Below are 25,835 nucleotides of genomic sequence, written 5' to 3'. Positions count from 1 at the left end.
TGTATAATTCAAATATCCCTAAGAAGACTGTCAGCTCTCATAGTCCCACCAAAATCTAAACATGTATGACTATTTTCCTCAGCTGTGTCTGACCTGAGGCTGGGGTCAGAGCTGCCCAGGTTGAGCAGGGCGATGTTGAGCAGGGTGCCTGGCACGTCTTTGGGCCTGATCTTGGTGTGCTGGGGGATGGAGTCTGGCTGGGACAGCTCCCAGCGCGTCCTGATGTGGATGATGGAGTGGACGATGGCCTCACACTCCTGGTGCATGAAGGTGAGCGGTGTGCCCTGGTTGGCAATGGTCAGGGTGAACTGGTTCTCGTCCACCAGGCAGATCTCCTCGATCTCCGAGGCGTAGTAGATGTCATTCAGGAAGACCGACTGGCCCAGGACCCGGGTCCGCTCTGCTGACGTCACCTGGACCGCTGTGGAACCCACCTGGGTACAGAAACGGAGACATTGAGAGAGAGTTACTATGCTAGCTGGCACACATTATTTAAAAACGTTGACGCTCCTGACTCCAGACCACATATGCCTCCTGGGGACAATGGTTCAATATGTCTCAGCCATTCCTGTCATTCTTGTCTGTGTCTGACTTACTTTCAATGATGTCCCACAGCCCAAAGAATATGTAGGAAACATTGCATTCTGAATCTACTGACTCCCTCATGTCCTAACCTTGATGGAGACCTTGGTATCCTTGTGAGCCAGTTTGAGGGCGTTGTGGAACACCTTGAGGTCCTCCTCCAGGGCTAGCGTGGCCGCCGGCAGCTTCTGCTGGTCTGGCTCCACGTGCTCCGCTAGCCGTGCTGGGGAGTCAATGAACAGCAGCTTCTTGCTCCCCTTCAGGCCTGTCAGCAACCTCTCATGATACTTGGTGTACTCCCTCACCCACGTGTTGCAGTTGTAGATGTAGATGGCCGCCACATTCTCGTAGGCGAAGCCCGGGAACACCACGAACCACTTGGACAGGAAGTCGGTCTTGAAGCGGTTGCTGGGTCCGGCGTGGGTCAGGTCCACAACGATCTCATAGGGCTTGGCGTAGTAGGGCTTCAGGGTCAGCAGCACGTGGTAGATGAGGAGATCACCGTTGATCTGGCCAGTCTTAAATCTGGGAGGGTGAGGAGGGAGAGGGGGAGGCAGAAAGGGACATCACAGAAGCATTTTTAAGTCCTGCAGGGGACAGGGGACAATAAATGTGTGTGAGTCATGCCAACCTTCCAACCACAATGCAACACTTGACTCGGTTGGAAAATTACACACTGACAGTGTGGGCTAATAAGCAGACAGCCAGCATGTGTTCACTTCCTCTCAACCCCCCACCTGCTGTAGTGTGTTAACCATTGTGCTAACCATAGTACTACTGTTGTAGTGTACCATAGTGCTAACCATAGTACTACTGTACCATAGCGCTAACCATAGTACTACTGTTGTAGTGTACCATAGTGCTAACCATAGTACTACTGTACCAGTGCTAACCATAGTACTACTGTACCATAGTGCTAACCATAGTACTACTGTTGTAGTGTACCATAGTGCTAACCATAGTACTACTGTACCATAGTGCTAACCATAGTACTACTGTACCATAGTGCTAACCATAGTACTACTGTTGTAGTGTACCATAGAGCTAACCATAGTACTACTGTACCATAGTGCTAACCATAGTACTACTGTACCATAGCGCTAACCATAGTACTACTGTTGTAGTGTACCATAGTGCTAACCATAGTACTACTGTACCAGTGCTAACCATAGTACTACTGTACCATAGTGCTAACCATAGTACTACTGTTGTAGTGTACCATAGTGCTAACCATAGTACTACTGTACCATAGTGCTAACCATAGTACTACTGTTGTAGTGTACCATAGAGCTAACCATAGTACTACTGTACCATAGTGCTAACCATAGTACTACTGTACCATAGTGCTAACCATAGTACTACTGTACCATAGTGCTAACCATAGTACTACTGTACCTTAGTGCTAACCATAGTACTACTGTACCATAGTGCTAACCATAGTACTACTGTACCATAGTGCTAACCATAGTACTACTGTACCATAGTGCTAACCATAGTACTACTGTACCATAGTGCTAACCATAGTACTACTGTACCATAGTGCTAACCTAACATAGTAGGCGTAAAAAAGACACTTGAGCGTAGTCCCCACATCTGTTTTTCAGGGGAAACAGAAATTTGGTTGAAAATATTGGATCCCTGAAAAATGGAAACATCCGCTTTCTTCCAAACCCGCGGAGAGTGCCATAGTGCTACCCCTCTGAGTGACCAAGCTAAACATCACACAGGAAATCAAGAAACTAGGAGAAGTGAAGTGAGAAGTGAGAGAAGTGAGAGAGGAAAAGGAAACTGGTCATTACTGAATGAGCATGCTGACGTTGAGGGCGTCTTTCACACCTCTCTTCTCATAGGCATTTCTCATTTCTGAAACTGGTCACACATACGGCTGGGCTTTTTGAATCTCTGCCTGGATTCCCTCGTGTTAGGAAGTACCACATACAGACTGGTCAACTCCATCAAGGTAAGTGATATCAACATATTCAAGAAGTTTGAAAATAGTCTACCTTCACAGGGTGGATGGTACGGTGTTGAACTGAAGGATAAGTATCCCTGAGGGAAGTGTTTTTTGTAGTGTATTATTTTGAGATCAAGGAGATTCAGTCTTGAGATTTTGTACATCATACACATAAATTATAAATTCCAGTTTATATTGACCAGAATCGCTTGATTTAAATTTCTGGGAGATCAAAATTGCACAATGAAATAAAATTGTATTACAACAGGATGTGTAGACCTTACCGAGTCAATGTGCGGTGTACAGGTTAGTCGAGGTCATTTGCACATGAAGGTACGGGTAAAGTGACTATGCATAGATAATAAACAGAAGTAGCAGCAGTGTAAAAACAAAGGGGTGGTCAATGCAAATAGTCCAGGTGGCCAGTTGATTAATTGTTCGGCAAAGGCAGTTAAAAAAAAACTGTACTGGCGCAAATTGGAAGTGAATATTGATCATCAACTCTCAAATGCATTCTGGGCAAAACAAATGAATAAATGGTTTAACAGGCTTTAAATCTCAGATTAATACCAATCATCATTGTCACTCAGATCTCAGACTGCTGATCAAATGACATCAGACAGTATTGAAACTGACACTCACATGAAACCACAAAGGAACTCAATGTGTAAGAAAAAGCAGAACTTGAGATGCTATAATACTTACTGATGGTCACCAGTAAACCTCACTATGATCTCTTTTTCCCCCTTTTCCCATAGAAATATGAATGGCTCCCAGGTCTGCCTCTTGCTGTACTGTGTGGTACTCATGGGAACATCAGTACTTGCTAATGACGGTAAAATAAAAAATGAAACTGAAAAGGGAGCTGGGGCTAACCCTAACGCAACCATGGGACCTCCTGGAACTACACATTTAACACAATTTAACAGTTCAACACATTTTCAGTCAGAATCAACAACACCAGCTACCCTCAACACCAGAGAAACATCTGGAACCAATAGCCCAGTGAACACCAACAACACACCATCCAGAGCGAACACCAAACCTAGTGCCTACCCTCCACTTAAGGCCCAAACCAGCCCCACGTTCAGCCCCTGCCGCAGCTCTGACTTTCTGTTGGATAAGAAGGAGGCCACCATCCTGCTGATTGTGACAGGTGCCCTGGTGGTCCTGTGTGCCATCCTGCTAGTCTCCACAGTTGTGCTGTCATGCCATGTGTGCTGCCTGAAGCGCCAGCCCCACATCAGCAGCCGCCCCACCCGCAGCAACATAGACCTGGTGAGTGGTACTGGGTACTGGGGCACTGGCCAGAGGACCAAGGAGAGGCCTGACTCTGAGCCCGGTGAGACCAGCCTGATGATGGCAGAGCTCAGACAGACCCAGGAGGGGGAGAACGGCAAGACAGACAAGGGGCAAGGGAAAAATAAGATGGTGAAAGATACACCCAAGAAGGAAGAGAAGAAGGAAGCCACGGAAAATGGGGTGGCAGCAGCTGCAAACCCTAGCCAGGGGAGCCCGGTCACTACCACCACCAAACAGCCTGCAGAGCCCTCTGACCCCACAGCCACAGCAGGCTCTCCCCAATCACAAGCCTCTAGCGATGTTGTTGTGGTGGTGGGGTGAGGGCTCTCACATGGTGACCTCCTCCTCTGACCTTGGACCAGAAACAAGCTCAAACCACTGGTCAAACTGTCCTCAGCTGCATACTGATGATGGGAACAGCACAGTTTTATACAACAGCTTCTATTGGCATGCTGTAAAGAGATTTGCTTTTGCACTGAGTGTTTGCTTAGAGTGATTGTGTGGTTTTGTATTTTATGCTCGCATTCTCATTCAAAACTTATGAAATAATTACCATTATGATCATGTCTATACAAATGAATGTACCACAAGAAGTTGAATATCGTGTGAATGTTTAATATTTGTATGAATTTGTATGTGTAACAAAAATAGTTATAAGTTAAAATGTATAGCCATCATCGGTGTCACCGATAAGAGGAAATGACTCCTGTTTGGTCTAGTGGTTGTCTCACAGCTTGCTTGTTACATTTCCCTCACTTCTCCATTTTTAGACATTCTAAATTCAGCAAAATGACAAAACAGAACCAACCAGCACTAAACTGTAGTATCGGCTTAAGTAGACAATTTAAAGGAACTGTTTAAGCCACAAACCTCTTCCAGAAACACTCTCACAATGTTTTCCTACAAGTCAACATCACTTCCTTGGTCTTTTGGATACAGTAAAGAAGAGTTCAAATGTTTCTGCTCTAGCTTTATCTGCCCTTCCGTTTCCAAGCCTTTGAAACAATAAAGAATTAGGACACTTCCTGAGTGTTTCTCTGCTACAGTGTGTCTGAGAGACAGCTAATTGCATGTGAGTGTACATGTGGATGAAATACAGAGAGAGGGAGAGAGAGGCTGGGCATTAGTAAGCAGTGTGTCTGTGAGGCAGTACCACTTGTTTTCACTGACCAGAGAGGGGAACTACAACAAAGCAGCATAATACCACATTCAAAACTGCTGCACCGCCACCGATCCGTTTTATGTTCCCATCCTCTTTCTCAGATATTTATTCATCTACTTATGGCTGACAACATGATGAACGTGTGGATGTATTGCATGTCAAGTCTAAAACGGGTTGTCCGTGAAGAGGGCATAATATTGACTACTAACAATTTCAAACCAAAATCAAATGTTATCCATTACTGCAATACGTACAGGGGAGGGGGTACATAACTATTATAGCAAAATATGAAGAACATCTTTGTGCCAGAAAATAAATTCCCTTCCGTGGTGCATTGAGTCAGTGGATTTTCATTGACAGTCCTAGCTAAATCCAGATACATGGAAAGAGGATGGTGTTGGGGGAGAGAGAGATTGAAGACATTTCTTTGAATGATACTGATTATGAAACATTAGAGTCAACAGCCCCCCCCCCCCCCCCCGCTCCTCGTCATCAGTAGCGAAGGGCCGCTCTGCACTGCATCCCTACTCCTCTCCTACACCCCTCCCACTTTCCCCTCTAACTCCCTCCCTCCCTAACACACACACACACACTCTCCCAGTGTTAATGCAGAGCCTGCAGTGGATGCTGAAGCAGTAGGAGCTTATTCCGTTTAATGCTACCTGCATCACTGGACCTAAAAGGGCAGACTAAGAGACATTTACTCTTAATGGTCCATCCTTCAGAGGAAAACAAAAGGGATCAAGGACAAAACCAGGGTGAACAGAACAGTCTCAGAAGCTAGGAAAGGAAAAGCAAGAGGGCGTTAAAAACAGTGAATGAGCAAAAAAACAACAGAAAATCCCTCTTCAGCAAAGCAGCTGCCACTCCAGTGTTTTAGGAGACAGAGGATAGAAAGCAGCCTTGGGCTGAGGACCATAGAGAGGCGAGAAGTGACTGGAATGCAAAGATGAGGAAAAGGTGAGTGTCTATTCTCTCACACACACACACACACACGACCCCCCCCCCCCCCCCCCCATGGAATCCAAGACAAAACAAAAAAGCAACAATGCACACACACACAAACATACATGACTATGGTGCTACAGTAATTGAATCTTTGCACTGCTCCCTGTGCATCATTTCTCTGACTCCGCTCGCTGCGGGACTGGCCGGTGTCCCAGTCCTCTCCTTAGTCATTAACAAAACCAATCTATTCACCACGTTCTAGTAGGAACAACTCCCTGCTCAATAGCTGACACTCACTGATTGGGATATATATTGAACAGGCTAATTAACATCAGTGAAATGGGACAGCAGGGAAAATCACACCTCTAGTGATGTACAAACATCTTCTAAAAGGTATCCTCTACAGACTAATAGCCCAAGCCAATCAGAACATCCTCTTCAAAACAGACTACAAGCCATTGTAGTCAAAGCATCACACTGTCCACTAGTCTGTTGCTAGGGAGGCTCCCTTCCTCAATAAATAGGACTGACTGTAGGGGTTAATGCCAAACGTTTAAACCCTACTCACATACTCTATTGTATGCATAATCATGCTGGAGAAGGCACATCTGCAGCACTGTGACGAGATGTTAGGGAGCCTCCATGGGGGGAGAAAGAGGGTGAGGGTGGAGCAGAACGGGAGAGAATGAGATCTTAACCGTTGTCTCCAGTGTGTTCAGCACAGCTCACTGCAGTAACACAGCCTCTCCTCCACTACTGGTGCAGAGAGGATAGTCTCAATCTGCATATCATTCACCGTGCTCTTTGTCTACTACCTATGTGGACTATAAGCTTTTACTAATACATGTTACTGCTTTGATATGTAGCCTAGCTAATAGTGGGCTTGCTATCATGTTTGTAACTAATTTATCCAGGCGTTTCCCCTGTGTTTCAAGGCGTGTGCTACTGATGCCCCCCAGCGTCCCTCCCCACTGTGTGGCCGTGCTATGGCTGTTGATGCTGCTGGGTCTCCAGGCCCTGGCTGTCTGCCCCCCAATGTGCACCTGTAACCACAGCCACAGGGAGGTGGACTGTTCCTGGAGGGGCCTGAGGACTCTGCCCCTGGGCCTGCAGCACAACCTGCACTCCCTCAACCTGTCTCACAACCGCATCCACGACCTAGACGGCCAGCTGAGTACCTTTGTCCACCTCCGCACCCTGGACCTGTCCCACAACAGGCTGGTCCGCCTGCCCACCGCTCTGCCCAGAGCCCTGTGGGAGCTCCACATTGCAGCCAACGGCATCAACCTGCTGGACAAGAACGACACAGCCTACCAGTGGAACCTGCGGGTCCTCGACCTGTCCAATAACAAGCTGGAACGGGCCGTGTTCATCAACAACACCCTGACCAGCCTGCGCCTGCTCAACCTCAGCCACAACCGCTTCTGGACCGTGCCTACCAACATGCCTGCCAGCCTGGAGACCGTGGACCTTTCCCACAACTCCCTGGTGCAGATGCTGCCTGGCACTCTGGCACGGCTGTTCAGGCTGACCACCTTCTACCTGCACTCCAACCGCTTCTCCTCTGTGGGTCCCAGGGCCTTCAGCCAGCTGGGCAGCCTGCGGCTCCTCTCCCTGGGGGACAACCCCTGGGCCTGTGAGCACCAGACCAACATCACCCACCTGCTGGCCTGGCTCAAGCACACCTCCACCCGCGTGCTGGGCTGCCCCTGCCACACTCACTCTGTCTGTGGAGAGCATCCCCTGGCCAGGACTGGGGGGTGGCACTTTGCCTCCTACACTCAGCCTCCCCTGGCTGCTGGTACTCAGGTGGAGTGGAGCCACCCTCCTCCTCCAGAGGCCCTCACCAGGTGGCCTTGGTACCTGTCTGAGTCTGCCCTGCTCAACACCCAGCTCCACAGCAGGAAAGCCCCAGGACGCCCCAGTGGATCAGAGAACCACGGCCTCTTCACAGACCAACACCCGTTCACCTCCACCCCTCTAGCCATTTCCACCCTGCCCACTGACAGGTCCCACACAGACAACAGCTTGACAAGCACAGACGACCCCTTCCTAACAGACACTGCATTTACTACTGACAGCTTCTATACCACTGACAACCCCTCTACCATCACAAGGAGAACAGCCACCCTCCGCACCAGGAGTGTCAAGAGGCCTAACCAGGGTGGCTCCCCGGTACGCAACACCAGCCCAGCTCCCAGCCCCAGGTCTACACTCCCACTCCTACTGAACCTGTGGTTCTTCCTGACTCACACCCGGTATGTCCTCTGAATATTGAAGGAAATGTCTGAAGTTGGAGTAATGTCCTTGTCAGACTTTGGACATACAACTGCACAAACACACAAATGAGTATCATTAAACCAACTTTGTTGTTTTCTTCCATTTTGAATACTGTAAGACACTTAAACTCTTCTGCATTACTTTAATCAATAACAATATACTGTATGACATGCACAGGCAGCATCCATGTACACTAACACTACTACCACTATATGGCCAGTATCATTATTGGGATACTGAACAAATACTTTAGTACTCACTATCTGCATAACTCTGTTTTCATCATCAACTTTGAATACTTAAAAGGTCCAAAGCAGCTGTTTTTATCTCAATATCAAATCATTTCTGGATAATAATTAAATACCTTAGAGTGATTGTTTTCAATTCAATTGTTCAAAAATGTCTTCTTAGCAAAGAGCAATTTCTCAAGCAAGAATTTATCTAGGACTGTCTGGGGGTGGTCTGAGTGAGGAGAGAAAAGCTGAAAACTAGCTGTTCTTTCCAGGGGAGAATGACTGCCCCCTCTCATTGAGCCTCGGGAGTTAGAGGCAGACCATGGTACTGCAGGTAATGACTGGAGCGGAATCGGTGGAATGGTATCAAATACATCAAACACATGGTTTCCAGGTGTTTGATGCCATTCCATTTGCTCCTTTCTGGACATTTTTATGAGCCGTCCTCCCCTCAGCAGCCTTCTGCGCTTCAGGCATTGTTAGCAGAAAACAGGATCCCCCATTATAGTGAACAGAAAAATTGTCATCTTCGTGGTCAATCTTTGTGTAAATAAAAAAAGTTTTGAAGACAAACATGGTTCCAGTAATTGCTTCTAATACACCAGATGTAGGTCTTTGAAGCAATTATTTTAAAATCGCACACAGAAGGATAATTTAGTTGCTAATGGCAGCTGGCAGCACCCTGGTGGTCCTTCAATTCAACTTGAGTTAATCAATGAGAGCGCTATTGAGTCTTCACATAGGAATGAATAGTGCCATGTGATCGATGGATTTGTCCATTCATTCATATATACACACACACACACACACACACACACACACACACACACACACACACACACACACACACACACACATTGATTCTTTCACAACAATTTAGAGGCTATGACTATAACTCAGCAGCAGGTGGCACCATACTGTACCTTTATGTTTCCTACTGGCACCACAGCAGGCTACATCACTCAATCACATCCACAAATACTTGTGTGGTGTGTGCGTGCGTGCGTGCGTGTGTGTGTTCACCCGCGTGTGAGAGAGAGTGAGAGAATGTTGATGGGCGGATCTCCGCTAGAGACTTGGAAACAAACGGTTTTGTGATTTTCCATGGGTACAGCTAAACAGAAACACCGGCCACCCCCGTTGTGGTGAGTTGCCAATGCCTACAGTCAACTATAATGATGTCATTAGCCAGGTGCCATAAAATACCTCCTCCCAAACGGTTGGCTCTTCACAAATCATCACCACTGAAGCTGAGAAGGTTTACGTCATAATATCCGGTAAGTGGCAGATCTTTGAATGGTGTTGGTGGTCCCGTTGTTGTTATAATTGGTCAGATGTTTATTGAGATCAATTTGCTGCCATTCATCGATCAAATCAGTTTACTAAGGTTAACTTATTTAGAATACTAGAATACAGCTTTAATATGGAAAACAGCTCATGAGAAATGTACTAGATTTACAAATGAAAGAGTGTAAAAAAATGCTGTTCTACCTGGCATGTTGGTGACTGTGGCATGTTGGTTGTCTTATGTCTACATTGGCAGTTTGACCACAGAAAGAGAATGCATGTTCGTAGTGGTGTGCTGCAAATGGTTGTGATGGCCATTGTCTTCCTGGCTCAACATGGGACTGTGATCGGAGCCAACAGCACCAATTCCACGGGCAGCAGCCCCAACTCCTCTCCCCAACTCTCCTCTCTGTGGGGGATTGGCCTCATGCTCCTGGCTCTGTCCCCCACTCTCCTGCAGCAGATAGCTACTCTCTGATGGCAGCAAGGCAGCTATATTCATCATGCACTCCCTCAATCTGGGATGTCCAACTATTCTTTAACTACATATATTCTCACCCTAAGGAAGACCACGATGACCTGTACTCCTTGGACACTTTCTAAAAAACCTTTTGTTATCTACTAAAATAAAATATAGCACACATGTTAAAACAACTATGTTTCTGAATAAATGCATCATGATAAAGTGAATACAGCGTTCTGTGACTTTCTGTTGAAATGTGACAGTCTGCAGGCCTCACCTGCGTGTGATGTAGTAGAAGACAGGGTTGCCGTTCTTGGAGGTGCCAGCCTGGTAGAAGATGTTGAGGGTCTTCAGGGCTTTGAACTCATCTTTCTCATGTACCTGGTGTCTGAGGGAGCAGGAGCAGGATCAAGACAGGGAAATACTTTAAGAGTACCACTAAAACAACCTCTGCCTCAGATGCTTTCATATCCTGTTTTATGAGACTGCTTTGTGAGATCTACAGGTAACTGCCGAAATAAAGGAAATGCTTGAGTAAATAAGGGATACAAATTACACTGAGTGTACAAAACATTATGAACACCTGTTCTTTCCATGACAGACTGACCAGGTGAATCCAGGTTAAACCTATGATCCCTTATTGATGTCACTTGTTAATTCCTTGTTAGTTCTGAGGGCAAAAGGAGGGGGGAGCAACTCAATATTAGGATGGTGTTATTAATGTTTGTACACTCAGTGTATATTGAAAGCAGGTGCTTCCACACAGGTGTGGATCCTGAGTAAATTAAGCAATTAACATCCAATGCTTAGGGTATAAAAACGCCTACCCATGTATAAAAACGCCCAGATGCCCATTATTTTGGCTACTGTGAGTAGAAGAGATCTCAGTGACTTGGAAAGAGGGGTCTCAAAGGAGCATAGGGAGGTTAAAGTGTGTGTGTGTGTGTGTGTGTGTTTTGGTCCCCACAAGGATAGTAAAACAAATGTGTGTGTCTCAAGTCACCAGATCTCAACCCAATCTTCTCCCAATTATGGGAAATTCTAGAGCGGCGCCTGAGACACATTTTACACCTCCATTAACAAAACAACAAATTAAGGAATTTCTCAAGGAAGAACGGTGCCACATCTCACCAATAGAGTTCCAGACACATGTAGAATCTATGTGCATTGAAGCTGTTCTGGCCCAATTCTCTATTAAGCCACTATGTTGGCGTTTCCTTTATTTGGGCAGTTACCTGTATGTAATTAATAGTAACTTCATGTATGTACCTTGTCATAAACTCCTCGAACTTGGAGCTGGTGAGGTTGAGGCTGGACCAGTGGGTGTCAGCCACAGGTTTGTGCTCTGGGGGCCCCAGGTAGGCCAGGAGGGTGGCCATCTTGTCAAAAGGCCGTCTTCCCACTGCTTTATGATCCCTGATGAAGAACGACAACGTTAGGGATAATCTACTCTTTGATACACATCAGCCACATGCAGAAAGTACAGAGGTCTACAGTAGTATCAAAGACAACCTCCTGTGAGATGGGCCGTTGTTTATTCTAGAGATCTGGGTTACTTATCTCTTATAACATCTAAGCCATACATGTTCCATTCTGCCCACTCACCTGTTGCTAGAGAGGTACTGTCCTATCTTTTCCTGGTTGTTCCACAGCAGCCGGTGCAGGGCCAGAACGTTGCCATCACTGATGAAGGACAGGCTGTGGTTGACTGAGTCACTGGCAGGGCAGTCTGATGCAATGTCCAGGAAAAACCTACAACACATAGGTCAAAGGAACAAGATTTATCTACACCTGTTAGGGTAATTAGTATCAGGTGAAAACATCCAATACATATCAATGTATTCTCAGAGAGGGAAGATATCATTCTGTTATCATACCTTCTAGCTGCATCAAAGTTGCTTTTGACAAAGTCATTAAAAGGCCTCATGTGCTCCTCTTTGGTGAATACAACATGGTTGGCAATGCTCTGCTGGATCTGTAAAAGAACATTAAAACCATATTAACAACAAGGCCAGGTCCTCAAATAGAATATAGCATATTATTAAGACATATCAGCTTTGTATATTTGTGGCCTGGGTGTCCTGTCCTCTTACCTTGGACATGAGCTTAAGGCCCCTCTCAATCCTGGGAGGAGGTTTCTTATCCAGGATGCCTGCCTCATAGGGAGACACTATGGCAGGGTTGATGAAACGGAGGAACATGGCACTGCCCACCGCCCCTATGCTGTTCTGGGGGAAACGCTGGCTGACCACCTGTGTGTAAGGGTGTTGGAGGGATGGTAACAACATTGTTAGAGAGAGGAGGCAAGGACATGGGTTGGAGAAGATAGAAGGGTAGAAAGAGTACAGTGAGGAGAGTGGGGAGGGAGACAAAGTATTCCACAGTCTAGAGGACAAGATGGCCACATCATCACCTCCAAACCACATTCACAACGCTAGGCCCGCTTCAAAACTGAGTTAAGAGATTAAAAGGAAAGCAAGGTACCTGGGAATCTTGAAAAGGGGGAGAGGAGAATCTTAGACCAGTCCTAACTACTAGGGTAGACGTGATACTGTACGCTTCTGAAAAAACACTGGGCGATGTTCAATTAAATCAATGTCCTAAATTGATCAAACGCTCTGCATGTCCGCATACGAAAATGGTATCACTTGTAACACACGTGTGTTTTAAAAGGGATATTGCAGCAGTGGAATTACTAGGCTGTAAGATAATGCAACCTCATGAAGTCTTATTTCATTGCTGCTGGAATAAGACAAGCTGTCATTAAATGGCCTGCAGTATTAGAGTGCTTTGAAAGGTCAGCCAATTACCAGGCCTCCACAGCTTACCCAGCGCCACCAACACAGGATATTTACCGCTAGCAATTTTGACCATCATGCCAATATGACATCATGGATGGATGCACAACAATAGGCTGCAGATTTCAGATACGGTAAATGCAGTATAGATAACTGAAGGCGGTATTTCTGCACTGCGAAACTTAGCTAGTAATGAATTTCAGAGAAAGCCTTAGGACTTCACAAGAGTTACACATTCCATGAGAGCTTTCAAAAAAGTGGAGTGGATCCCAGGATCCTGAGTCGCACAGCACAACTATGTGCCAAAGTGCTCCTTGACCATCTGCAACATGAGCCCGTTATCATCGACCCCCAAACTCCTTTCAACACCACGTTTAGTTCTTTGCCCTAGCACAATAGAGCAGATTCAAAATTATAAAAGCTTGATGATTAGTGGGTTATTTGAATCAGCTGTGTAATGCTAGGGCAAACAACAAAAAGTGTACCCCTTGGGGTTACCAGGACAGAGTTTGGGAAATCCTGGGTTCGGTTAAGGGTTCTGGAAAACAGGATTTTGAATAGGAATACATTTTTGGTTCCCACAAAGAGAGTAAAACAAATGTGTATGTGTCAAGTCACCAGATCTCAACCCAATTGAACACTTCTGGGAGATTCTGCAGCGGTGCCTGAGACATTGTTTTCCACCGACAACAACAAAACACCAAATTATGGAAATGATCATGGAAGAATGGTGTCGCTTCCCTCCAGTAGAGTTCCAGACAGTTGTAGAACCTATGCCAAGGTGCATTGATGCTATTCTGGTGGCTTGTGTTTGCCCAACACCCTTAGTTCCAAATTCCATGAGAGGTTTCAAAAAAGCGTTGTGGATCCCAGGATCCTGAGTCGCACAGCACAACTGACCAGTGCTCCTCGACCATCTGCAACATGAGCCCGTTGTCATCGACCTCCAAACTCCTTTCAACACCAACCAGTAACAGCAGTGCAGTTTCACCAGTGCCAAGAGTTTGTTTGTGGTGAGCGTACATTAAAATCCATTTGAACTTATTTGAAAGTAAAAGTATTAGTAGTGGGATTTCAGGTGAGGATTGTAAGGAGGGCAGGAGTATAAAGTAGTTTAAGGTGATAGAACAGCAAGAGGGTGAATGACCTTCCCTTTCTTTCAACAGTGGCCAGGGAGAACGTTCTCTGAACTTACTGCTTTTTTGCTTTCCTTTTTCTCTTTAACTGTGGCTTTATTCAGTAGAGAGTGGCAAGTTGCCTACAGAACAGAGATGGGCACAAAAAAGGTCACGGCAAACACACACACCACAAACACGCACTGCACAAATACTTCTACATTCATATACAGACACCGCACAAAAGTGCAAACCTTACCTTTTGATGTACATTTACCTAGTTCATAAAAACCACCCTGACATTATGTGAAAACATAATGGTGGCAATTGCAGAAAAAGTTAAAATCTTCAAATAAATGGAACCCTGTATGTTAAGATGGGGGTTTACAGACTGTGGAGTGGGTTGGAGTTGGCAGTTGAGGTGTGCAGTCTAATATGTACCTGGAACAGGCAGTGACAGACACTGCGCAGCTGAGGGGGGAACTCTGTGGAGGAGTTGATGATGGCCAGGAAGAAGCGGTTGGTGATCTGCAGCAGGTTCCTCTGGTTCTCCTCCAGGATCTCACTCTGCTCCAGCCTGCAGCCAGAGACATGGAACCAGCCAGTCAAAACCAGAGACAGCAAGAGAGCATCGGACAATGCAACAGGTCATGTACCGTACAATTCTTCTTCCATGTTGCAAAAATACACCTAAGATGGTAGGGAGGGGGCTGCCTTGGTTTAAATAGTACAGCTGGAAAACAAAGTGGGTGAATGAGTGAATGTGTTGTGTCTGAGGGGTCAGGATACCTGGTGGGGTCCACCTCGAAGCTGATGAGCTGCCACTCTGGGGCGGTGATGACCCCTCTGAGAAGAGGCTCTAGAAGCTTCTGCAGGTATGTGGCTCCATACACCTGAAAACAGCAGAGGGGTGGAAACACAAACTCAAAACTAACATTATAGAAAGCAGGCACCATGCGTATTTGAAAGCCAAAGACCACACACAGTTGAAGTCAGGAAGTTTAAATGAATTTGGCTAAGGTGTATGTAAACTCAGCTTTCCACATTTCCTGACATTTAACACTTGTAAAAATGCCCTGTCTTAGGTCAGTTAGGATCACCACTTTATTTTAAGAAGGTGAAATGTCAGAATAGTAGTAGAGAGAATGATTTCTTTCAGCTTTTATTTCTTTCCTCACATTCCCAGTGGGTCAGAAGTTTAAATACACTCAATTAGAATTTGGTAGCATTGCATTTAAATTGGTTATCTTGGGACAACCATTTTGGGTAGCCTTCCACAAGCTTCCCACAATAAGTTGGGTGAATTTTGGCCCATTCCTCCTGACAGAGCTGGTGTAACTGAGTCAGGTTTGTAGGCCTCCTTGCTCGCACACGCTTTTTCAATTCTGCCCAGAAATGTTCTATGGGATTGAGGTTAGGGCTTTGTGATGGCCACTCCAATACCGTGACTTTGTTGTCCTTAATAAGCCATTTTGCCACAACTTTGGAAGTATGCTTGGGGTCATTGTCCATTTGGAAGACCCATTTGCGACCAAGCTTTAACTGATGTCTTGAGATGTTGCTTCAGTATATCCACATTTTATGTCCTCATAATGTAATCTATTTTGTGAAGTGCACCAGTCCCTCCTGCAGCAAAGCACCCCCACAACATGATGCTGCCACCCCCGTGCTTCACGGTTGGGATGGTGTTCTTCGGCTTGCAAGCCTCCTCCTTTTTCATCCAAACATAAAGATGGTCATTATGGACAAACAGTTCTATTTTTGTTTCATCAGACCAGAGGATATTTCTTCAAAAACTACAATCTTTGTCCCCATGTGCAGTTGCAAACCGTAGTCTGGCTTTCTTATGGCGGTTTTGGAGCTTTTGTACCTGTTTCCTCCAGCATCTTCACAAGGTCCTTTGCTGTTGTTCTAGGATTAAGTTGCACTTTTCGCATCAAAGTACGTTCATCTCTAGGTGACAGAACGCATCTCCTTCCTGAGCGGTATGACGGCCGTGTGGTCCCATGGTGTTTATACTTGCGTACTATTGTTTGTACAGATGAAAGTGGTACCTTCAGGTGTTTGGAAATTACTCCCAAGGATGAACCAGACTTGTGGAGGTCTACAATTTATTTTCTGAGGTCTTGGCAGATTTCTTTAGATATTCCCATGATGTCAAGCAAAGAGGCACTGAGTTTGAAGGTAGGCCTTGAAATACATCCACAGGTACACCACCAATTCACTCAAATTATGTCAATTAGCCTATCAGAAGCTTCTAAAGCCATGACATAATTTTCTGGAATTTTCCAAGCTGTTTAAAGGCACAGTCAACTTTGTGCATGTAAACTTCTGACCCACTGGAATTGTAACGCAGTGAATTATAAGTGAAATAATCTGTCTGCAAACAATTTTTGGAAAAATTACTTGTGTCATTCACAAAGTAAATGTCCTAACCAACTTGCCAAAACTATTGTTTATGAACAAGACATTTGTGGAGAAAACAAGTTAATGACTCTAACCTAAATGTATGTAAACTTCTGAATTCAACTGTAGTGTGTCATATCCTTTGTCAGAGATAGGGGTATTTTGCATCTTAGAAAGGTTTGTCCACATTTTCATGTCATGTTGTGTACCTTAAAGCAAAAGGTCATGATTTTACTGGCCAGACTGTTTCCTCTGAAAAGTGTCTGCATGGAGTCAGCCAGCTCCACCTCCTTGGAGAACATGTTCCACAGCAGCTGGTAGAGGAGGTGGCGTGAGTCAAACAGAGTCACCAGCACCCGCGCCAGCTCATCCTGACAGGAGAAAATTATTGTTACTGACACAGCTCACACTCTGACACCTACAATCTACGCAACACTGGCGCATTCATTCATATTCATACCTCAACAATCTCAGTGTGGTACAGTGGTGTAATATAAGATAAAACAGTGTGAAAACTATTTGCTTTAAATGTTATTCCATTTTCACCCCCAGGTGTAATATAAATGTAAAGATCTCAGGTCCCAGAGAAAGGACAGTGGGCGGTGAATAGCCTACATACCCATTGGGAGCAGGGCACTACGTTGGCCAGAGCCATGGCAATAGGCAGCTCTCCCTGGTCTCCCATCATGGTGACCAGCTCCACCAGCCTCTCAAACCGGTCAGCAAGCACCGTCTCTGCCAGTGTGTCAAACTCTGTCCCCTGCTGCAGGATCTTAGTCAGCACCTCCATGAAGGTGGCCCGCGTCTGCAGGTCCTTATGGTAGCCCAGACCTACACACACAGAAAGAAAGAGACGTGTATTGTAATCTTATCTAAGTGTGAAGGAAAGGAAAGAACATTGACCATGGGCAAGTATTGTTTTAACGACTCTACACTAATGATGAATTAGATGTAATCAACAGAGATCCAATTAAAGCCACATTCACTATTACATCTCATTTCGCATGTTAAGCACTTTAAACATGAAGCAGCCAACCAAAGAGTGAGCCTAAGCCTCATTCCTGATAAGTTGATATGTTAGGTTTCCAGACTGACCAATTGAGTGCATGAGGCCACTGTCCACGTTGGCGTTGAGAAGGTTGGACATGGCCAGTACGGTGCAGTGTCTGAGGGAGGCCAGACGTCGAGACATACCCCTCTTCCTCCCTGCCACCTGCTGCCCATCATCCTCCACCTCGCTGCAGTCATTCAGCAGGTTCATGAACAGGGTAAAGTACCTGGGAGGAGAAGGAGAAAGATATTCTACTCATTATCTTTTAGAACATTTTATGACGTAAGACACATTGCATAAGTAATGAACTTCAATAGTAAGAGTGAGTAAAGAGAGGATAGCTGACGTACTTGAGGAAGAGCTGGGACTTGGCCTCCATCAGTTCCACTCCGTCTCCCTCCTCAGGCTGCAGGGGCAGGCCAGCTAGCAGAGACACCACCGCCTCCATACTGGCCTGGTCCAGGTCCCTGTATATCACACAGCACAAAGCATAGTTCAGGGGTTAGAGGTCAGATCAAATCACATTTTACATTTCAAAGTCTAAACCTGTTGTTTACGAAGTAACAGTGACATGCTTACTTCACAACGACGCAGAATACAATAAAAAATTACAAAGAAAGTAACATGAGGAATAAATACACAATGAGCAATGATAGCTTGGCTATATACATGGGGTAGCAGTACCGAGTCTATGTGCAGGGGTACTAGGAAATTGAGGTAGATATGTACATACTGTATAGGTAGGGGTAAAGTGACTAGGCAACAGGATAGATAATAGACAGTAGCAGCAGCGTGTGTGTGTGTGTGTGTATGCACACACTCTATGCACACACACTGGACACACTACCCACACACTTGCACACTCAATCAGAGATTGATATATATATATATTTGAGTGTGCAAGTGTGTGGGTAGTGTGTCCAGTGTGTGTGCATAGAGTCAAAGGGTCAATGCTGATAGTCCGGGTAGCCATTTGGTTAATTTAGTACAGGTAGCTATTTGGTTAATTTAGTACAGGCAGCTAGTCGGTTAACTTTTGGCTTGGAGTTCAACCACAGTTATGTACTGGGCCGTATGCACTACCCTCCATAGCATCTTGCGGTCAGATGCTCCTTTGTCTTGCCGACATTGAGGGTGAGGTTGTTATCCTGGCACCACACTGCCAGGTCTCTGACCTCCTCCCTATAGGTGGTCTCATCGTCGATCAAGTCCAACATCATCGTGTCATCGGCAAACTTGATGATGGTATTGGAGTCGTGGGCGGCCACGCAGTCATGGGTGAACAGGTGAGTACAGGAGGGGGCTAAGCACGCACCCCTGATGGGACCCAGTGTTGAGGTTCAGTGTAGCGAATGTATTGTTGCCTAACCTGACCACCTGGGGCGGCCCATCAGGAAGTACAGGATCCTGTTGCAGAGGGAGGTGTTCAGTCCCAGGGTCCTTAGCTTAGTGATGAGCTTGAGGGGCACTATGGTGTTGAACTTGAACTGAGTTGTAGTCAATTAACCGCATTCTCAAGTAGGTGTTCCTTTTGTCCAGGTGGGAAAGGGCAGTGTAGAGTGCAATAGAGATTGTGTCATATGTGGATCTGTTTGGGAGGTACGCAAATTGGAGTGGGTCCAGGGTTTCTGGGATGATTGTGTTGATGTGAGCCTTTCAAAGCATTTCATGGCTACAGATGTGAGTGCTACGGGGCGGTAGTAATTTAGACGGGTTACGTTGGCGTTCTTGGACACCGTGACTATGGTGTTCTGCTTGAGACATGTAGGTATTACAGACTGGGTCAGGGAGACGTTGAAAAAGTCAGTGAAGACACTTGCCAGACGGTCAGCCTATGCTCTGACTACGCATCCTGGTAATCTGAAGGAATGTTAATGTGTTTAAAGGTCTTACTCACATCGGTTACAGAGAGTGTGATCACACAGTCGTTCAGAACAGCCGGTGCTCTCATGCATGGTTCAGTGTTGCTTGCCTCGAAGCGAGTATAAAAAGGCATTTAGCTCGTCTGGTAGGCTTGCTTCACTGGACAGCTCTCTGCTGGGTTTCCCTTTGTAAATCCGTGATAGTTTGCAAGCCCTGCCACATCCTGACGAGCGTCAGCGCCGGTGTAGTAGGATTCGATCTTAGTCCTGCATTGACGCTTTGTCTGTTTGATGGTTTGTCGCAGGGCATCTGTAATTCATGGCTTCTTGTTGGGATATGTACGTATGGTCACTGTGAGGAATTAGTTAGGTAACATAGATAATTAAGATGTGTTATATGCATAATATGCTTATTATAAGAATGTATCCCTTCGGACTCTGGTGTTGGCAGTTGCACTTCCTCCCTCAGCTTGGGCTTAGTCACCTGGAGCCCAGAGAGGGGAGAAGTCAGGCTTGTCTTTCACATGTCCCTGGTGCTATGCAGCATATCAGAAAGAGAAGAGGACAGGAGAGAACATTGTCTTCATATGTGAATGTGTCTTTACCTATTCTAAACCATGTGAAGGGATGGCGGGATTAATGGGGAACCACGTACTTGTCTCCACAATGTCTGTGAGCCAGTCACTCCCTCCTTGGGGGAGATAAGGTATGAGAAAATATATGTGGTGTAGTGTCTGGAACCATTGTATGTCATATCTGATGTTGCACCTAACCTGGGGGAGTGTATGACTTAGAGGCTCACTCCCCTCAGTGAGCTTGTCCAGGCATGCAGTCAAGAGGGGGGAGGGGTTAGTAGTACAGTACCTGGTAAGACACTTGACATCATCATCAGCCGCCTGGTTTGAGGTGCCCATAACCCAGTCTGTTAAGTACTCCACCATCTTATTCCTGCCAGGGACAAATGGACATTAATTGACTGTATGTAAATGCAATGTCATGGTCTTTGTATTACTACGTATCAGTTGATATGTTGCAGTAAACTTGGACAGTACAGAACATGTTTGACTAACAGTCTAGACTCCAGGAGGACATTCTCACCTGAACTTTATCTCTTGGCAGAAGGCCAGGTCATCTCGATCTCTCACCTGAACTTTGTCTCTTGGCAGAAGGCCAGGTCGTGTCGATCGCTTACCTGAACTTCATCTCCTGGCAGAAGGACAGGTCGTCTCGTCTCTCCATCATCACCTCCACCAGCTGACACAGCTTGGTCTTCATCTGGATGGCATGGACCATGTTGCCCAGGATACGCACGTACCTGCCAACACAACACAGGGCATGGGGAGAATGAGAGTGGGCAGTGTGCTCACAGCACCAACGGTCTCATAGTCCAGGGTAAGCATGCCATGGAGGAGAGGAGCGAAGGCTTTTACCTGACCAGGTTGAGCATCATGGTCTCTATGCTGGCCTGTCCCAGGTGCTCTGAGCTGCCCTCAGTGTGGTTGTCCAGTAGGTTCTTCATGATGGCGATGGTCTGCTCCACAAACTGGGTGTTAGTGTCATTGATGGGAACCTACACAGATACAAAATAATTATACATTTTACCACACAGGTTAACAGTGTCTTTGGATTTACAGGTACAACCCTTTTCACTGTACATGTGTATGTGTTCCTCTCACCGGCCCCTGTGCGTCAAAAAAGCGGCTGATGCTGTTCTTCAGTTTGTTGAAGAGCATGGGGTAAAGAGCTGGGCTGAGCTCCAGGCCCACCAGATCCTTAACATTGGTCCGGATCTGAACACCCTTTTCATGGCTGCAAACCATGAGGGACAGCAGGCGGTCCAGGAAGCGGCCCAGGGGCGTCTCCGTGTTCCCCTCACAGGAGCCCATGGAGATCATGGAGCCCTTCCTCTCACTGAGAGGCCCCATGGGGGGGCTGTAGGTGGCCAGGCCTGGGGCGCTGCGCTGCTGCAGACACACACCTCCCAGAGCACACAGGAAGCCCGTCATGTTGATCCACTCCTGGACACAGATAGGAGCAACAGAGGGACAACATCAATCCACAACCAATTCATTTGTGAAGTGTATTTTGATGTGCGTAAGGAGAATGCATAAGAACAGGCTAATGGATGTCTGCTTGCCTGGCCATCCTCTAGCTTAGTTTTGGGATGGGTGAGGATTAATTTGGTCGCCTGCTCCCATTTTGCATGCGTGTCTTCCCATGCCTATGGGGAAGATTATAAAACAAAGCAAATGTTGAGTTGATGTGAATATCGTGTTTCACAAACATCACTCCATATTGAAGCATAAGGGTATGAACAGAAGCACAGCAGCAGGCCACTCTCACTTCTGTGTTTCCTGCAGTAGGATGTTCGATCCTCCTCAACAGAGCCATCACTCTCTTCTGCAGGGCTAACCGGCCTGAAAACACACAAACACACCATGACAGGAGCCTTGGCCTCTCAGACAGCCCCGACGTCATCACCTGCTGAGCTCTCATGCTGTGACTGCCCTCTAGAGGTGGTACTCTGTCTATACACCATAAGACATAGCACCGTCAACTCCAGGTTATAGGTCATTAGCGCGTTCATTCACTACTAACCTGTGGACATCATGTTGCTGACGGAGGCAAACTCGATGAAGGTGTTGTAGTTGGGCAGGATGGTCTGGACCGGGACCTCGTCCACTCCACAGCGGACCTCAGCCTCCTCACAGAGGTGTCTGAAGCAGGACATGGCCACCAGAACGGCCTCCATGTCAGGGCTCCACAGGAACATGTAGAGACACACCTCCAGTTTGGTCTGGGCCTGTCTGCAGATGGGGATGCCGCTGCCCACCGTGGCCCGCTCCTGGGGGAGGAAGACAGGACAGAACGGTTAGAACATTGGAGAATAGTGAAACAAAGGTCACATTCAGGAGGGGGTTCTGAATGCTAGAGCTACCTTTTTGCTTTACTCAAAAAGACAAAAATGCCTAAATATAATTCTGAACTTTCTATAACCTTGTGCCCTCCTGGATGAGACCCACAGGTATAAGGACTACAAAACCCACAACACTGTGGCTCACCTTGTTCCTTAGGAGGAACTTGTTCCTGCAGATGAGGATCTCCCTCAGCCACTTAAGGATCTCTGTACTGTTGATCATCTGGTGGCCAACCAGCTTCTTACAGATGAAGAAGAGTACCTGGGAACTGTAGGGTACAACAGTCAATCACAGTCAAACTGGTGACCTCCATCTGTGCTAACCAATCAGCATCAACGAACACTCAATTTTAACTGGCATCTAAGATAAGAGAACATCTATAAAACAATATAGATAAAAAGGAGGGCTGAGGCTACCTGATGTCCCAGAAGGTTTCAATGGGAGCATCTGGGTTCCACAGCTCTATGGCCTCAGGTTGATGCAGGACCAAGAGGGCCTATAAAAAGGAAGAGAACACAAGGAGTATGTTTTAGCTACTGTGGCAAAATGTAACCATAATGGAGAAAAGGAGCGTGAGAGAACGAGAGATGGGGCTCACCTCCATAGCCTCCTGTGAACACTCTCCCATGTTGGCCAGAGGCACCAGCTGCACCAAGCCGGTGATCAGCTCTGCTGTACTGCTCTGGATCTCCTGACCCTGCTTACCCGGGTTCTGACACACACACACACACAAATGTACAAACATGCCAAGAGTGGCTTTCCCGGTCTAGTCTGCCTAAAAGTCTTTGCAAATCCCAAACCAGTTTAAAAGGGTGGCACACATCACACCGAATGTGGATCTCCCGTTCGTCTACCGATTGTTGAGTGTGCTGTTGACGTCTGTCAATTTCGCACAATTCTACATGTAACATCGGTTTGCAAGTACTTTCGGCAGGCAAACGCTATTGGTGTGTTTGAGCCCTAAGACTTTTAACAAGTCTCTAACCTAACACTTGGCTAATTTGTCTAACTCTAACCCTGCAAGTGGAATTAACAACGATAAATCGCTTAATCCAACACAACAAATGTAGAATTAAAGGATAAGTACAACTACTGTGTTACACGGCCATCCTCAAACAGCAAAAGACACATTATTTCTGTCCAGGAGTCCTAAAGTAAACAGAGCAAACACTAACATGTAGCATGAGTTTGGGGTCAGCATGGATGAGCTTGACGAGAGCCAGCAGAAGGTACTTGTGGCTACGCGTGTCCAGGTCTGTGGTCTTCTCCTTGAACTTCAGACTGGTCATCTTCTCCTTGAAGGTCAGACTCTGAAGGAAACGAACAGTAGAGACTAGCCATTAGCAGGAGCATTCTTTTAAGATGAGAGTGATAGAAAAGAGAAAGGTAAACAAGGAAAAATTAAGTAGAGGAGAAGGAGAAACAGATGCAGAGTATCTCTACTGTAATCAGACAAACAAGTTCCCACCCTCCGAGCAACAGTGACCCAGCGCACAGGGATCAGGAGAGCCACCAGGAGAGAAGGAATCAGGGGTCAAACAGGGGGCGCGAGAGAGAGAGAGACACTGTTTCATAAGTGCCCTTCATTGGTGGGCCATGAAACAGGAGGTGGACAAACAGACAGGAGCCATGCCTAAACCATCATGGGCAGGCCCACACACAAACACCAGGACACTGCAAACAGGAATTATGGATGAGGAAATAGCATTCTAGTGGTGTTTGAAGGAAATATTCAACTATGCACCAAAATATTCTATAGGCCTCTCATCCGTTCACAGGTGATAAACACAACCAAGTAGCCATCCATAGAACCTAGTTTGAAGGCATATCAACACTGTGATTATATTAAAATCCTCCATTTAGGAGTTCAAATAAAGGTGATGAACAATCCAAAGTATTAGTGAGTGTGCAAGTAGGACTCAGCCTCAACAGGCTGTAGTGCTGAGCAATTAACCAACAAGTCCGTTGTTTTTCTTTTTAAAACAACTAATTGACCAACATTTGTTCAACTACTGTTCAATTACTTTAACTTCTTACTTTCTGTGAGCTCAATGTGCAGTTTCTCTAGAGATAAATCAGATCAAGCCCGAACTGGGCGATTTAGTAGAGTTTAGTTTCCAACAGGCCAATGTTCCACATGGTTTAGCATAGTAAGAGTGGTAATTAACTACAATGACCATAATCCATTGCGTGCCTATTTGTCCGGTCTGTGTGGGGCAGACACTGAGGGAGAGAAGAGAGAAGAACGTGCGAGACAGAGAGCAGTTGCTTTGTGAGTTATCTACCTGAAAATACATGATCTAAGTGATTGATAATTGGTATTCAGCAATAACAAAAGTATGCCTCATTTACTTTGAAGAACTACTAAAATAGTGATTTTGTGAGACCGTGTAGGCAGCAGATCTATAGAGATGAGATGACTTGGAACTAAATAATAAAGTAATCAAATAAAACAAACTGAAATATTTTATTAAAGTAATGTGAATAAACAATGGTTAATAAGCAGTAATGGTCACAAACATCATTGGCCTTTTATTAATTGTTCTGTTTAGTTACAGCATTCAATCCACATAATGCATAGTGCATTTAATATTGAATTACATCTTAACGAAAACAGTGGGTTTTTTTTAATAACCGAAACGACCTCAAAAAGCACTAAAAATCGCTCAGCACTAACAGACTGAGAAGCATGCTCCTAGCATACAGATGAGATGGAGTGGAGGGAGGAGTCGGACACAGGCTCACTTCAACCAGAGCACAGAGGAGGTGGAGGACGACAGGGGCTCTCTCTTATCTGTGGTAGCCTGAGGGTGGGGTCAGGGGTTAGAGGTCAGCTGCAGAGGAGGAAGGAGGAAGCGTGGGGAGTGGTAGGGGTGGCAGTTATACTTACAGCAACAGACGCCCACTGCCATGCAAAACAGTGACTGTGACAGGTTGGCATCTGAGTGAGTGAGCGGCAGCAGCCAGGTCAAAGAAAATGGAGGAGGAGAAGGAAAGAACGGGGCAATATGAAAAGAGAAAATAAGCAGAAGACAAAGAAGCACCACCGAGTCAATGATGTCAGAGAGTTCCCTCTGCCGTCCTTCACTTCCATGAGATGAGTAGACCAAACACACAGATATGAGCAAGATGACACACACACACACACGACAGGGAAGTGAGTGGTTATCAAAGATGGTTATCAAGAGAGTTATCAGATTTATATACAGTACCAGTGAAATGTTTGGACACACCTACTCATTCAAGGGTTTTTCTATTTTCTACATTGCAGAATAATAGTGATATCAAAACTATGAAATAGCTCATATGGAATCATGTAGTGACCAACATTTTTTTTTAAAGTGTTAAACAAATTAAATATATTTGAGATTTTTCAAAGTAGCCATCCGTTGCCATGATGACAGATTTGCATACTCTTGGCATCACCTGGAATGCTTTTCCAACAGTCTTGAAGGAGTTCCCACATATGCTGAG

The 25,835-nt window shown here is 45.9% G+C and overlaps 3 protein-coding genes and 1 long non-coding RNA gene across 9 annotated transcripts in view; 3 read left to right on the top strand and 1 right to left on the bottom strand.

Moving 5' to 3' along the window:
- Positions 1 to 25,835, bottom strand: part of LOC110537252 (neurofibromin) — a 67,657-nt gene that overhangs the window by 17,959 nt on the left and 23,863 nt on the right. For 3 of the 6 annotated variants that reach the window (XM_021623148.3, XM_021623150.3, XM_021623152.3), the window contains exons 13-37: positions 23,537 to 23,671; positions 22,960 to 23,073; positions 22,778 to 22,857; positions 22,506 to 22,629; positions 22,042 to 22,288; positions 21,787 to 21,860; positions 21,581 to 21,664; positions 21,120 to 21,461; positions 20,874 to 21,013; positions 20,636 to 20,758; positions 20,308 to 20,391; positions 17,932 to 18,048; positions 17,626 to 17,807; positions 17,150 to 17,361; positions 16,740 to 16,901; positions 14,914 to 15,017; positions 14,566 to 14,701; positions 14,205 to 14,267; positions 12,305 to 12,463; positions 12,089 to 12,186; positions 11,817 to 11,963; positions 11,481 to 11,627; positions 10,489 to 10,599; positions 675 to 1,107; positions 94 to 434 (exon numbers count right to left, since the gene is read on the bottom strand). In XM_021623148.3, the coding sequence (XP_021478823.2) occupies positions 94 to 434; positions 675 to 1,107; positions 10,489 to 10,599; positions 11,481 to 11,627; positions 11,817 to 11,963; positions 12,089 to 12,186; positions 12,305 to 12,463; positions 14,205 to 14,267; positions 14,566 to 14,701; positions 14,914 to 15,017; positions 16,740 to 16,901; positions 17,150 to 17,361; positions 17,626 to 17,807; positions 17,932 to 18,048; positions 20,308 to 20,391; positions 20,636 to 20,758; positions 20,874 to 21,013; positions 21,120 to 21,461; positions 21,581 to 21,664; positions 21,787 to 21,860; positions 22,042 to 22,288; positions 22,506 to 22,629; positions 22,778 to 22,857; positions 22,960 to 23,073; positions 23,537 to 23,671 (3,959 nt within the window). The remainder of the gene's footprint in view (positions 1 to 93; positions 435 to 674; positions 1,108 to 10,488; positions 10,600 to 11,480; positions 11,628 to 11,816; positions 11,964 to 12,088; positions 12,187 to 12,304; positions 12,464 to 14,204; positions 14,268 to 14,565; positions 14,702 to 14,913; positions 15,018 to 16,739; positions 16,902 to 17,149; positions 17,362 to 17,625; positions 17,808 to 17,931; positions 18,049 to 20,307; positions 20,392 to 20,635; positions 20,759 to 20,873; positions 21,014 to 21,119; positions 21,462 to 21,580; positions 21,665 to 21,786; positions 21,861 to 22,041; positions 22,289 to 22,505; positions 22,630 to 22,777; positions 22,858 to 22,959; positions 23,074 to 23,536; positions 23,672 to 25,835) is intronic. The other 3 variants (XM_021623149.3, XM_021623153.3, XM_090192071.1) reach the window with 1 other exon arrangement.
- Positions 2,252 to 4,862, top strand: LOC110537254 (uncharacterized). The gene is made up of 2 exons (XM_021623155.3): positions 2,252 to 2,542; positions 3,295 to 4,862. The coding sequence occupies exon 2, from the start codon at positions 3,299 to 3,301 to the stop codon at positions 4,157 to 4,159; it is 861 nt and encodes a 286-aa protein (XP_021478830.3). The 5' UTR covers positions 2,252 to 2,542; positions 3,295 to 3,298; the 3' UTR covers positions 4,160 to 4,862.
- Positions 5,006 to 9,034, top strand: LOC110537253 (oligodendrocyte-myelin glycoprotein-like). The gene is made up of 2 exons (XM_021623154.3): positions 5,006 to 5,960; positions 6,884 to 9,034. Exons 1-2 carry the CDS (start codon positions 5,950 to 5,952, stop codon positions 8,217 to 8,219), a joined length of 1,347 nt encoding a protein of 448 aa, XP_021478829.3. The 5' UTR covers positions 5,006 to 5,949; the 3' UTR covers positions 8,220 to 9,034.
- On the top strand, positions 9,601 to 10,438 carry LOC110537255 (uncharacterized). The gene is made up of 2 exons (XR_002475593.3): positions 9,601 to 9,738; positions 10,005 to 10,438. It is a non-coding gene; the product is annotated as an uncharacterized LOC110537255 (long non-coding RNA).

Source organism: Oncorhynchus mykiss, chromosome 12 (assembly GCF_057628025.1).
Source record: "Oncorhynchus mykiss isolate SJ-2025 chromosome 12, ASM5762802v1, whole genome shotgun sequence".
NCBI lineage: Eukaryota > Metazoa > Chordata > Actinopteri > Salmoniformes > Salmonidae > Oncorhynchus > Oncorhynchus mykiss.
Note: the sequence above shows the minus strand (reverse complement) of the source record. Positions and strands in the feature narration are given on the sequence as shown.

Coding starts and splice junctions, on each gene's coding strand:
- LOC110537254 (XM_021623155.3), top strand. CDS start 3,299: ATGAATGGCTCCCAGGTCTGCCTCTTGCTGTACTGTGTGGTACTCATG.